This window comes from Crotalus tigris, unplaced genomic scaffold (genome assembly GCF_016545835.1).
Source record: "Crotalus tigris isolate CLP2741 ecotype Arizona unplaced genomic scaffold, ASM1654583v1 scf7180000017975.10810073628:1450386, whole genome shotgun sequence".
Taxonomy (NCBI): domain Eukaryota; kingdom Metazoa; phylum Chordata; class Lepidosauria; order Squamata; family Viperidae; genus Crotalus; species Crotalus tigris.
Genome location: NW_024096754.1, coordinates 1,432,984 through 1,446,353, shown reverse-complemented (window position 1 = coordinate 1,446,353; position 13,370 = coordinate 1,432,984). Strand labels below are relative to the sequence as shown.

Below are 13,370 nucleotides of genomic sequence, written 5' to 3'. Positions count from 1 at the left end.
CGCTGAATAAAAGAAACTGAGAACTCCAGCTGCTTCTCGTGTCTGTTTTCCCGCCAAGGACGCAACACTATATTTGCCCCCTTGAGTTATTTGCAAAAAAAAAAAAAAAAAAAAAACAAGGTGCCCTACAAAATAAATAAATAAAAACAAGGAGATAATGGAGTAAATGATGCCCTGTATGGCGACCACCTCTTCTTTTCTGCTTTCAGGGGGAAAGAGGAAGAAGAGGAAGACCCTCGTTCTGCCTCCGGGGACCCCCGGGGACCCCCGGCAAGAAAGGAGGAACGGTGAGCATTTGATCGTCAGATTGTCGATCTGAAAATCTGAAATCCTGAAGTCTTTGTTTCCATAAAGAAGGGGCCACCACCAAGAAGCTCCTTTTTTCTGGTCCCACCGGGTTGAACATCCCTAATCCGTGCAAGCATAATATGAAGATGATCAGGGGATTGGAGGCTAAAACATATAAGGAAAGGCTGCTGGAATTGAGTATGTCTAGTTTAGTGAAGAGAAGGACGAGGGGGGACAGGATAGCAGTGTTCCAGTATCTCAGGGGTTGTCCCAAAGAAGAGGGAGTCAAGCTGTTCTCCAAAGGGCCTAAAGGCAAGACAAGAAGCAACGGGTGGAAACTAACCAAAGAGAGAAGCACAACATGAAACTAAGGAGAAACTTCCTGACAGTGAGAACAATTAACCAGTGGAACTACCTGCCTCCAGAAGCGGTGAATGCTCCAACACTGGAAGTTTTTAAGAAGAGACTGGACAGCCATTTGTCTGAAATGGTGTAGGGTTTCCTGCCTGAGCAGGGGGTTGGACTAAATGACCTCCAAGGTCCCTTCCAATTCTGTTGTTGTTGTTTTGTTGTTATTTCCTACCTTCCCGTCCTAGTGGGCCAGGTGGATCTTCCTTCCAAGCTTTTCAAGAAAGGATCTCCAAACTTGGGAACTTTAAGATTTCTGGACTTCAACTCACAGAATTCCTCAGCCAGCAGCCTAGGGAGTAGTTTTTGCAGAGAGGAGGAGGATGGGGAAGAGGAAGAATGAGAATAGAATAGAAAACAATAGAACAGAATAGAATAGAATAGAATAGAATAGAATAGAATAGAACAGAAAATACAGAATATAGAATAGAATAGAATAGAATAGAATATACAGAATATAGAATAGAATAGAAAATACAGAATATAGAATAGAATAGAATAGAATAGAATAGAATAGAATAGAATAGAATAGAATAGAATAGAATAGAATAGAATAGAAAATATGGAATGGAATAGAATGGAATGGAACAGAATAGAATTGAAAATATGGAGTGGAATGCAATAGAATGGAACAGAACAATAGAAAATATGGAATGGAATAGAATAGAATAGAATAGAATAGAATAGAAAATATGGGATGGGATGGGATAGTAGAGTAGAGTAGAATAGAATGGAATTACAGAATAGAATTACAGAATGGAATAGGATGGGATGGGATGGGATGGGATGGAATAGAGTAGAGTAGAGTAGAGTAGAGTAAAAAATATATGAAATTAAATTTAATGGAATGGAACAGAAGAATAGAATAGCATAGCATAGAATAGAAGATATAGGAAATAGAACGGAACGGAACGGAATGGAACAGAACAGAATAGAATAGAATAGAATAGAATAGAATAGAATAGAAGCTGGAAGGGACCTTGGAGGTCTTCTAGTCCAGCCCCCTGCTCAAGCAGGAGAACCTATACATCTTAGACAAGTAGGAGAAGGAGACGTTTCATGACCCAGCTAGGTAGCATCATCAGGCGTATATGGCTGGCTGGGGAATTCTGGGAGTTGAAGTCCACAAGTCTTAAAGTTACCAAGGTTGGACACCTTTGATCTAGAAGAAGGAGCTCCTCATTCAAACTCTTACGACAAAAGGCTTGGTCTTTTTTTGGGGTGGTGTCCTCAACCCCTTTCAGGACTAGTCTGATGACGGGGCCTCTTTTTACCAGGGGGAAGAAGGCTTGCCTGGCCGGAAGGGAGAAAAAGGAGAACCAGGACTTTCTGTAAGTTGTTGGTACACCCGGGTGATCTTCCTTCAGCTTATAGGTAGTCCTCGGACATACGGCCCACGGGGGACCAGAATTCCCTCCGCTAAGCGAGGTGCTTGCCAGATTTTTGACCTTTTGGGGCACGGCCATTCAGCGAGTCGCTGCCATTGTTAAATGAATCGTGCGGTCGTTAAGGGAGTCCAGCTACCCCCAGTGACTTTGCTCGTCAGAAGGTCACAAAAGGGGATCACACCACACACAAACACACACACACACACACACTGCAACCATCCTAAATACGAGTCAGTTGCCAAGCGTTCAAAATTGGGATCGCGTGACCCTCGGGACGCCATAGTGGACGAAAGTGCGAAAAATGGCCGTAGGTTTTTTTTAAAAAAAATTTAATTTTTATTTTTTAGTGTCGTCGTAATTTTACACGGTTGCTAAACGAGTCGTTTGTCCAGGGGTAAACCCCAAGGATCGATCTCAGTCAGGCGGTTTTAGGTGTCATTCTGCAGGATTTCTCCGTCTGTCTGTCAGGATTGAACCAGGCCGAGGAATGCGCACGACGGCTTTTGGGGGAAATGGCAGGTTCAGGAAGGGACCTGATGGAAACCGCCGAGGACTGGCGCATCCTGGTGAACGGCGGATCGAGGCTGCCGTGGGAAATGTGGTTTTATTGGGAGAGCCGGGAAAGAAGGACTTGCAGGCTGTGAGGCTCCCCTGGAAGGGCAGAAGCTGAATTGGGAAATGCAGGGCAGGAAATACAGAGAGGAGGGGGATGGAAGGGTGGAGAAGTCTTCCTTCCTTCCTTCCTTCCTTCCTTCCTTCCTTCCTTCCTTCCTTCCTTCCTTCCTTCCTTCCAGCCTGCCATCCTCTCTCTCTTTTCCCCTTCCTTCCTTCCTTCCTTCCTTCCTTCCTTCCTTCCTTCCAGCCTGCCATCCTCTCTCTCTTTTTCCCCTTCCTTCCTTCCCTTCCTTCCTTCCTTCCTTCCTTCCAGCCTGCCATCCTTTCTCTCTTTCCCCTCCTTCCTTCCTTCCTTCCTTCCTTCCTTCCTTCCTTCCTTTCCTTCCTTCCTTCTTCCTTCCTTCCTTCCAGCCTGCCATCCTCCTCTCTTTTCCCTTCCTTCCTTCCTTCCTTCCTTCCTGCCTTCCTTTCTTCTCTTTTCCCTTCCTTCCTTCTTCCTTCCCTTCCTTCCTTCCTTCCTTCCTTCCTTCCTTCCAGCCTGCCATCCTCTCTCTCTTCTTCCTTCCTTCCTTCCTTCCTTCCTTCCTTCCCTTCCTTCCTTCCTTCCTTCCTTCTTCCTTCCTTCCTTCCAGCCTGCCATCCTCTCTCTCTTTTTCCCCTTCCTTCCTTCCTTCCCTTCCTTCCTTCCTTCTTTCCCTTCCTTCCTTCCTTCCTTCTTCCTTCCTTCCTTCCAGCCTGCCATCCTCTCTCTCTTTTCCCCTTCCTTCCTTCCTTCCTTCCTTCCTTCCTTCCTTCCTTCCTCTTTTCCCTTCCCTTCTTTTTCTTCCTTCTCTTATCATTCTTCCCCCTTCTTTTCTTCCTTCATCTCTCCCTCTCTTTCCCCTTCTTTCCCTCTTTCTTTTCTCCCTTCTTTCCCTCATCACTCTTTTTCTTCCTTTCTTTCTCTTTCGTTCTTCTCTCACTCTTTCCAATTCCTTCTTTTCTTTCTTCCTTCTTTCTCTCATAACCCACTTCCCTTTCTTCCCTCCTTCCTTCCTTCTTTTATCTCTCTCTCTCTTTCCCTTTCCTTCTCTCTCTCTCGTTCTTTCTTTTCCCTCCCTCTCTCCTCTTTCTTTCTTTCTTTCTCTCTTTCTTTCTTTCTTTCTCTTTCTCCCCTTCCTTCCTTCCTCTTTCTTTCTTTCTTTCTTTCTTTCTTTCTTTCTTTCTTTCTTTCTTTCTCTTTTCTCTGGTCGTAAACGCTGCAGAAAGTAAAATGTGTGGCTTTTGATGACAGCCCAAACCTGCTGCCAATTGTCCATTTGGGGGGGGATGCGATGGTCCCACTTCCTGAGCTGAGAAGCACAGTTGAATTTCCCTCTGTCGTCCCCCCCCCCCCAACACCAGAGCCAGCATCCCATTTGCTTTGCACACTTATGGGGCTAAAGAAACGTGTGAGAAGGGAGGGAAACTGACCGGAACATCCCTGTTGCGGATTCTTAAGCTCAGCTTTTGTGCTTGTCCACCCAGGCAGAAGACGTGAAGGTCATGGTCAGGGCCGAGCTGAGCAGGAAGGACGGTAAGGGTATTAAATTGGATCAATTTGAATGCCAGCACATCCCCAACTGGGAAAGGAAATTTAACAAGCATTTTTTTTTTTTTTTTACCCAGCCTGATCATAGACGGATCGGAGCAGAAGCCGGGCGGGCGGCCCCTGACCTTAGTGGTGGGCGGAGATGGTTTTCCTGCAGAATCTTAATTTGCACCTCCCTCTGGCCAGCAGAATGCAGAGTGACAAAGTCTGTGATTTATTTTCAGATCACAGCCCCGGCTCTGTGCTTTGGATTCTCTACTGCAGAGTTTCTCAACCTTCACAGCTTGAAGATGGATGGACTTCAACTCCCAGAATTCCCCAGCCAGCTAGGCTGGCTGGGGACTTCTGGGAGTTGAAGTCCACCCACCTTCAGGTTCTTGAGACAGATGGGGCATTCTGGGAGTTGAAGTCCATCCATCTTCAGGTTCTTGAGATAGCTGGGGACTTCTGGGAGTTGAAGTCCACCCATCTTCAAGTGCTTGAGACAGATGGGGCATTCTGGGAGTTGAAGTCCACCCATCTTCAAGTTGCCAGGGTTGAGAAACACTGCTCTAGTGTACATGGAGGCCAGAATCACATCTGACCTGCTTCATTGGCACATTAATAAGATGGTTGCACCAGTATAATCACCGTGACCCAAGCGATCCCCGAAAACTCAGATCCCCTTGACATGGGATCTACTGTGCAAATCTAACCATACCCAGAGTTACTTTGTGGTAAGGTGGGCAGCTAATAAATTTTACAAATACTAACATTAAAAAAAATGGAATAGAATAGAATGGAATAGAATAGAATAGAATAGAATAGAATAGAATAGAATAAAGAATAGAATAGAGTAGAATATAGAATAAGAAGAAAGAATAGAATAGAATATAGAATAAGAAGGAAGAATAGAATAGAATAGAATATAGAATATAGAATAGAATAGAATAGAATAGAATAGAATAGGAATAGAATAAAGAATAGAATAGAGTACAATATAGAATAAGAATAGAATAGGATAGGATAGGATAGGATAGGATAGGATAGGATAGAATAGAATAGAATAGAATAAAGAATAGAATAGAGTAGAATATAGAATAAGAAGGAAGAATAGAATAGAATATAGAATAAGAAGGAAGAATAGGAATAGAATAGAATAGAATAGAATAGAATAGAACAGGAAGTCGAGGACTACCTGTATTTCCCATAACATAAGCTTCCTTTGGCACCAGCCTTTATAATTTTATAAAACTTTATTGCTTTAAAAGCTCCTGTATTGCAAACACAGCTCAACCCCCCCCCCTTTTTTTTTTTTTTGGTCTGCTTTCACAGTTTGTGACGGTGAGTTGCGGAAGAGGAACCCTCCAATGGGAAGAGAGACGTCTCCCTTCCAACTCTGTTCTTCTGTTATATATCCTGGATCTGGCTGTCCATCGTTCTCAGGGTGCCCCGAGGATGCCAGATGGGGGAAGGTGGAGAGGAATTTGTGCCGCGATCGGATTGCGCTTTTCCGATTCTTCCTCGTTTCCTGCAGAGAAAAGCATCCGTGCCGCCCAACGGCGGGCAGAATCCGCTGCCAGTTCCTGGGCAGAGGTCCACCAGATGTCAGGGGAGGCCCCCATGTCCAAAGGTCCAGCAGGAGACCCCCTGGGCAAAACCACAGAACGGGACCAGAAAGGTACCAGACTGGCGGCGGAGAGACGCTCTCGGCCTTCATCCCTTCATCGATGTAACCAACGTTAACGTCCTCACTCCAGGACCACAATTGGGATAAGCCGCTCTGTCACTCGGTGGCCGGCCGCTAAGCGAGAAATCACACGACCGGCCTCGGGTTACAACCTCACTTCCCGTTTGGGGGTTCAGAGAATCGCCGTGCTCCTTGTGCGAGACATCACAGAACGGCGATAAAAAAATTGTTTTTATTTTTTTTTTACTGCGGGCATCTCGCCTTGGACTCTGCTTGGGGGTAGCTGGCTGGGAAATGGGCGCAGAGGCGGTTGTGTCCATGGCGAGGTGCGGCAACCGTTGTGGTATGAGGGCCGGTTGTAAAGTGACCCTTTTGGTGCCATCGTAACTGTGAATGGTGGGCTTAACAGGGCAGCCTTAACGTTAAGCAAGGATGACCTCTACGGCTAAGGGGAAGGGAAGGATGAAGAGAGGAAGGAAGGAAGGAAGGAAGGAAGGAAGGAAGGAAGGAAGGAAGGAAGGAAGGAAGGAAGGAAGGAAGGAAGGAAGGGGAAAAAGAGAAAGAGGATGGCAGGCTATCTTTCCTCCCTCCCTCTCTCCTTCCCTCTCTCCCTACCTCCCTCTCTCCTTCCTTCCTTCTGTCCTTCCTTCCTCCCTCCCAACTCTCCTCCCTCCCTCCCTCCTTCCCTTCCTCCCTCCCTCCCTCTCTCCCTTCCTCTCTCCCTTCCTTCCTTCCGTCCTTCCTTCCTCCCTCCCGACTTTCCTCCCTCCCTCCCTCCCTCCCTCCCTCCCTCTCCCTTGCTCTCTCCCTTCCTTCCTTCCGTCCTCCCTTCCTCCCTCCCAACTTTCCTCCCTCCCTCCCTTCTTTCCCTCCTTCCTTCCTTCCCTCCCCTTCCTTCCCTGTTTCATCTTTTTCTCTTTCCTTTCCTCTCTTCCTTCCTCCCTCCGTCGCTTCCTTCCTTCCTTCATCCCTCCCTTTTTTCTCCCTCCCTTACCTCCCTTCCTTCCTTCTTTCCTTCCTTCATCCCTCCCTTTTTTCCTTCCTTCCTTCCCTCCCCTTCCTTTCCTTCCCTGTTTCATCTCTTTCCTTCTTTCCTTCCTCCCTCCCTCCCTCTGAATATTCATTTCATGACCACAGGGATGCTGCAGGGGCAGTGACTGTGAAAAACGGTCCTACCTCATTTTTTTTTTTGACTGCCGTCATCACTTCGAACGGTCACAAAGTGAACTGCTATAAGTTGAGGGCTGTCTGTACTCTGGCTTTTTTTTCTCCTAGCTGGGCGAAGGTCTTAAGGTCTCCCTCTACCTCCAGCTTAGCGGTCTGAATTTTGGGGCCCTGGGGTTCGTCTCGCCTTGCAGGTCCCTGCGCCTTGCCGATGGACGAGGGCGCCTGCCTGCAGTATGTGGTGGTGTGGTATTTCCACCCAGAAACGGACTCGTGCCGACCCTTTATCTACGGAGGCTGCGGCGGCAACGGGAACCGGTTCCCCTCGAAGCAAGAGTGTGAGCGGAGGTGCAAGGGGGGAAAAGGTGAGCTGGATCCCAACATTGGGGGTGGGGGTGGGAAGAGAAAATGAGCTTTTTCACAAAAATTCTCAAATGCACGAGGAATATCGAGGCGTCGATAATATTGAATCAATAAGGAGGAATAGACCAGGGCAGCAGGCTAGAAACGTGGAGGCAGTGAGTTCTAGTCCTGACTTTGGGCCAGGAGACAGGGAGTTCTAGTTTCGCCTTAGCCTTGAAAGCCAGCTGGGTGACTTTGGACCAATAGCGAAGGCAGGACTAGAACTCACCGTCTCCTGGTGATTGGCTCAAAGCCACCCAGCTGGCTTTCGTCTCTGAGGTGGGACTAGAACTCACTGTCTCCTGGTGATTGGTCTAAAGTCACCAAAGTGGCTTTCATCCCAGTCAGCTTTCATGGCTAAGGCAGGACTAGAATTCTCCATCTCCTGGTGATTGGCCCAAGTCACCTAGCTGGCTTTCATCCCTAAGGCGGGATTAGAACTCTCCATCTCCTGGTGATTGGCTCAAAGCCACCCAGCTGGCTTTCGTCTCTGAGGTGGGACTAGAACTCACTGTCTCCTGGTGATTGGTCTAAAGTCACCGAGATGGCTTTCATCCCTAAGGTGGGACTAGAACTCATGGTCTCCTGGCCCAAAGTCACCCAGTCAGCTTTCATGGCTAAGGCAGGACTAGAATTCTCCATCTCCTGGTGATTGGCCCACGTCACCCAGCTGGCTTTCATCCCTAGAACTCTCCATCTCCTGGTGATTGGCTCAAAGGTGGGACTAGAACTCACTGTCTCCTGGTGATTGGTCTAAAGTCACCCAGCTGGCTTTCATCCCTAAGGCGGGACTAGAACTCTCCATCTCCTGGTGATTGGCTCAAAGCCACCCAGCTGGCTTTTGTGTCTGAGGTGGGACTAGAACTCACTGTCTCCTGGTGATTGGTCTAAAGTCACCGAGATGGTTTTCATCCCTAAGGTGGGACTAAAACTCACTGTCTCCTGCCCCAAAGTCACCCAGTCAGCTTTCATGGACTAGAATTCTCCATCTCCTGGTGATTGGCCCAAGTCACCGAGATGGCTTTCATCCCTAAGGCGGGACTAGAACTCTCCATCTCCTGCTGATTGGCCCAAAGTCACTCAGTCAGCTTTCACACCTAGGGCAGGACTAGAACTCACCATCTCCTGGTTTCTCGCCTACTGCCTTAACCACTAGACCTTTTTTTTAACATCTTTTTTTCCCTCTTAAAGCTGAATTTTCATCCACGCTTCCTAAGGACGGAGGGCCGAACAGCTGGCGGACGCCCGTATGCTATCTCTTTCTCACTCTCCCTGCTGGCTTAAAATATTTTTATTTCTTTGTTTTTCCTCCTCTCCCCAGGAAGGTGACCGTCTGCAGAGCAAACAGGCAGCCTGGGGAAGGGCAAAGATAAGTCCTCTCCTGCACTGTACAGATGGCGAAAGAGCTGGACGTTTGCCCTGGAAATATTCTGTAAACAACATTTGTGTTAATAAATCCATTTGGAAAAAGGATATGGCTCCTGACGAAAAGCAGGAACCGTCGTGGTAGCCGGCCCTGTTCAGTCTTGAAATCCAGGTGCCCAAAGGCATAGAGATAGTCCCTGTGTCGTGATCCCGACAGATGAAACTCCTCAAAGAACCTTGAGGCATTGTTTACCTTAAAGAATCTTTAATCAAGCAGCATAGCGGGGCACTGACAGTCAAAGCCAAAATCTGAATTCCCCTCCCCTGAGCACATAGTATCCAAGCACCATTCCCTCCTCTAATTAACAGTCGTAAATCACATTCTCCAATTAGCTTGAAATGCAGGCTTTCCCTCCAGTTCTCCAATCGCCAATTCTTATCATCTCTTATTTCAATAACCTTGGTTCACACACTAGGTTCAGTATAGTCATGTCTAGCTAAACTCCATGCATATTCGTAGTCCTCCCCCCCCCACTGTCTGTCTTTCTGTCTATCTAACTATCTAGCTATCTTCTATGTCTACCTATCCATCTATCCATCCATCCACCTATCTATCTATCTATCTATCTATCTATCTATCTATCTATCTATCTATCTGTCTGTCTGTCTGTCTGTCTGTCTGTCTGTCTGTCTATCTACCTACCTACCTACCTACCTACCTATCTATCTATCTATCTATCTATCTATCTATCTATCTATCTATCTATCTATCTATCCATCTATCTTCTATGTCTACCTATCCATCTATCCATCCATCTACCCACCTATCTACCTTCCTACCTACCTACCTATCTATCTATCTATCTATCTATCTATCTATCTATCCATCCATCCATCTATGTCTATCTATCCATCCATCCATCCATCCACCCACCCATCTACCTACCTACCTACCTACCTATCTAGCTAGCTATCTTCTATCTATCTTCTATGTCTACCTATCCATCTATCCATCCATCCACCCACTATCTACCTACCTACCTACCTACCTACCTATCTATCTACCTACCTACCTACCTACCTACCTACCTACCTATCTATCTACCTATCTACCTACCTACCTATCTACCTACCTACCTACTTATCTATCTATCTACCTACCTACCTACCTACCTACCTACCTACCTACCTACCTACCTACCTATCTATCTATCTATCTATCTATCTATCTATCTATCTATCTATCTATCTATCTACTATGTCTACCTATCCATCTATCCATCCATCCACCCACCTATCTACCTATCTACCTATCTACCTATCTATCTATCTATCTATCTATCTATCTATCTATCTATCTATCTATCTCTGTCTTCAATTAATCAGAATAGAGCTGGAAGGGACCCTGAAGGTCTTCTAGTCCAGCCCCTTGCTCAAGCAGGGGACCCTCTACCATTCCAGACAAAGTGGCTGTCCAGTCTTTTCTTTAAAAATCCTCCGGTGATGAAGCACCCACAACTTCTGGAGGGAAGCTGTTCCACTGGCTAATTATTCCCACTTAGGAAGCTTTTTTTTAGAGCAGACAAATACCAACCAGCACCCTCATCCCGTTTAAAATGAATATATTCACAATATCTGCTTCATAGATTCTCTAACCCCCTGATGAGGAAAAGGCATCCTCAGAGACCCCAGCAGGCTGATCCACTGCTTCCTAGCTCTGATTTATTTTGGTTTTGACCTCCCCCCCTTCTGAAAAAAAAATATGATATTTTCTGGAAGGTTAGAAGGCTCATTAGTGCCCACTTAGCTGACTCTTCCAAATTCATTAGGAGCAGAAGAGGTGAGAATTAGCAAGCAATCTCAACCAATTTGTTCCCCCTTAGTGAGGTAGCTAGAAACCCACCCCCCCAGATTGACGGGATGAGGTGAGGTAGCCGTTGCAAAAACCCGTTTTTGCAAAACCGTTTTCACTCCGAATTACAGCAAAAGTTCCCTTCACTTGTGTTCCCCCCCCCTTTTTTTTTTTTTTGCAATCCTGTTTTCCGACCAACTGCCCTGAAATCAGAATAAAAATTCTCAGCCCAGGTTGCTCCAGGCTAGACATGATTGTGCCATTGCATTATAATGTATTACTAATAGTAATAGTAGTAAAGTTGGAAGGGACCTTGGAGGTCATCTAGTCCAACCCCCTGCTCGGGCAGGAAACCCTACACCATTTCGGACAAATGGCTGTCCAGTCTCTTCTTAAAAACTTCCAGTGTTGGAGCATTTACTGCTTCTGGAGGCAAGCTGTTCCACTGATTAATTGTTCTCACTGTCAGGAAGTTTCTCCTTAGTTCTAGGTTGCTTCTCTCCTTGATTAGTTTCCACCCGTTGCTTCTTGTCCTGCCTTCAGGTGCTTTGGAAAATAGCTTAATTCCCTCTTCTTTATGGCAGCCCGTGAGATATTGGAATACTGCTATCATGTCCCCCCTTGTCCTTCTCTTCGTTAAACTAGACATACCCAATTCTCGCAACCGTTCCTTATATGTTTTAGCCTCCAGTCCCCTAATCATCTTTGTTGCTCTTCTCTGTACTCTTTCTAGAGTCTCAACATCTTTTTTACATCGTGGTGACCAAAACTGGATGCAGTATTCCAAGTGTGGCCTTACCAAGGCATTGAAGAGTGGTATTAATACTTCACGTGATCTTGATTCTATCCCTCTGTTAATGCAGTATTCTTTATTTTATTATTAGATTTTTCTCCCGCTTGAATTACTTTAAAAGTGACTCAAGTGGCGAACGTAGCAAATGCGCCTTCTTCCTATTTTCCTCACGACAACAGTCCTGTGAGGTGGGCTAGGCTGAGAGGGAGGGACTGGCCCAAAGTCATTCAGTTGGCTTTTATGCCTAGAACTCACCATCTCCTGGTGATTGGCCAATCACCCAGCAGGTCTTTCAGGTCTAAGGTGGGATTAGACCAGGGGTAGGCAACCTCAGCTCTTTTATGACTGGTGGACTTCAACTCCCAGAATTCCTGAGCCAGCCATGCTGAGGGGAAAGGGAGAGGTTTCCAAGCTGAGCCATGCTGGCTCAGGGATTCTGGGAGTTGAAGTCCACAAGTCATGAGGGGGCCATAGTTCCCCCATGCTGGCTGAGGAATTCTGGGAGTTGAAGTCCACAAGTCATGAGGGGGCCATAGTTCCCCCATGCTGGCTGAGGAATTCTGGGAGTTGAAGTCCACAAGTCATGAGGGGGCCATAGTTCCCTCATGCTGGCTGAGGAATTCTAGGAGTTGACGTCCACCAGTCATAAAAGAGCCAAGGTTTCCTACCCCTGGTCTAGTCCATTCTTAAAAACCTGGGGAATGGAAGGATCTTGTCCAGGGGTAGGCAACCTTGGCTCTTTTATGACTGGTGGACTTCAACTCCCAGAATTCCTGAGCCAGCCACGCTGAGGGGAAAGAGAGAGATTTCCAAACTGAGCCATGCTGGCTCAGGAATTCTGGGAGTTGAAGTCCACGAGTCATAAAAGAGCCAAGGTTGCCTACCCTTGGACTATAACTCTCAGCCTGGAAATATGCCGACTTCCTTGCAGGCAGACCTTCCCAAAAGTTGGCAAGGGTCCTCAAGACATGGACGTGAGAATGGATTTTGGGGTGGGGGAGTGGCCAGGCTGGAGAAACTCAGGAATTCTGGGAGTTGAAGTCCAACATGTTTAAATTGGTGGTAGGTGATCTCAGATCCGCCCTGGAGAATTCTCAAGATCACCCTCAACCTCTTCTTCCTGGCCAAAGATCCACTCCAAGAAGGTGAAGGCAGGTCACTTCAACCCTGACAGACATGGATCCGGAATAACAGAATAACACAATGGGAGGGGACACTGGAGGTCTTCTAGTCCAGCCCCCTGCTCAGGCAGCAGACCCTTACAGAATTATTTGTTCAGTGAATCCCTGCCGCGGTTAAATTAGTCACCCGCCTGTTCGCATCCGCCTTTCCCCATTGTCGGTGGGTCGCAAAGCGGGGTCACAGGACCCCGGGCACACGGCAAACCGTCGTAAGTAGGAACCGGCTGCCGAGCCCCCGAATGTAAATCACGTCGCCACTGGGGAGGCTGCAACCGTCGCTAAGGGTGAAAAGCGGTCCTAAATTCGCATTTTTCCAGTTCCGTCGTAACTTTGAACTTTCGCTAAGCGAATGGCTGTAAGTTGAGGACTGGCTGGTTTAAGACACCCCCAAGTCTTGCATCTTCGGAAAACGCCCTCTGATCTCTGGATTGTGTCGGTTACACCTTGCAGGACTCTAGATCAGCAGGAAAAGAAAAAACAACGGATACATTTAAGCGGTGCCAGCGATAAGACCCGTAATAAAATTCCCTCCCATCCTAATATATATATATATATATATATATATATATATATCTATATATATATATTATATGTGTGTGTATGTGTATGTTGTATGTGTATGTGTATGTATATGTATATATATGTAGTATGTGTGTTGTATATATAGTATATATA

General features: G+C 46.6%; 1 protein-coding gene across 1 annotated transcript; it reads left to right on the top strand.

Annotated features, from left to right (window-relative positions):
• The first annotated feature begins 215 nt into the window (after positions 1-215).
• LOC120308963 (kunitz-type serine protease inhibitor 4-like) lies at positions 216-8,892 on the top strand. The gene is made up of 7 exons (XM_039345696.1): positions 216-287; positions 1,974-2,027; positions 4,206-4,254; positions 5,584-5,592; positions 5,786-5,929; positions 7,297-7,467; positions 8,826-8,892. Exons 3-7 carry the CDS (start codon positions 4,224-4,226, stop codon positions 8,831-8,833), a joined length of 363 nt encoding a protein of 120 aa, XP_039201630.1. The 5' UTR covers positions 216-287; positions 1,974-2,027; positions 4,206-4,223; the 3' UTR covers positions 8,834-8,892.
• The last annotated feature ends 4,478 nt before the right edge of the window (positions 8,893-13,370 follow it).

Coding starts and splice junctions, on each gene's coding strand:
- LOC120308963 (XM_039345696.1), top strand. CDS start 4,224: ATGGTCAGGGCCGAGCTGAGCAGGAAGGACG. Junction 5,930..7,296: donor CACAGAACGGGACCAGAAAG/GTACCAGACTGG, acceptor CTCGCCTTGCAG/GTCCCTGCGCCTTGCCGATG.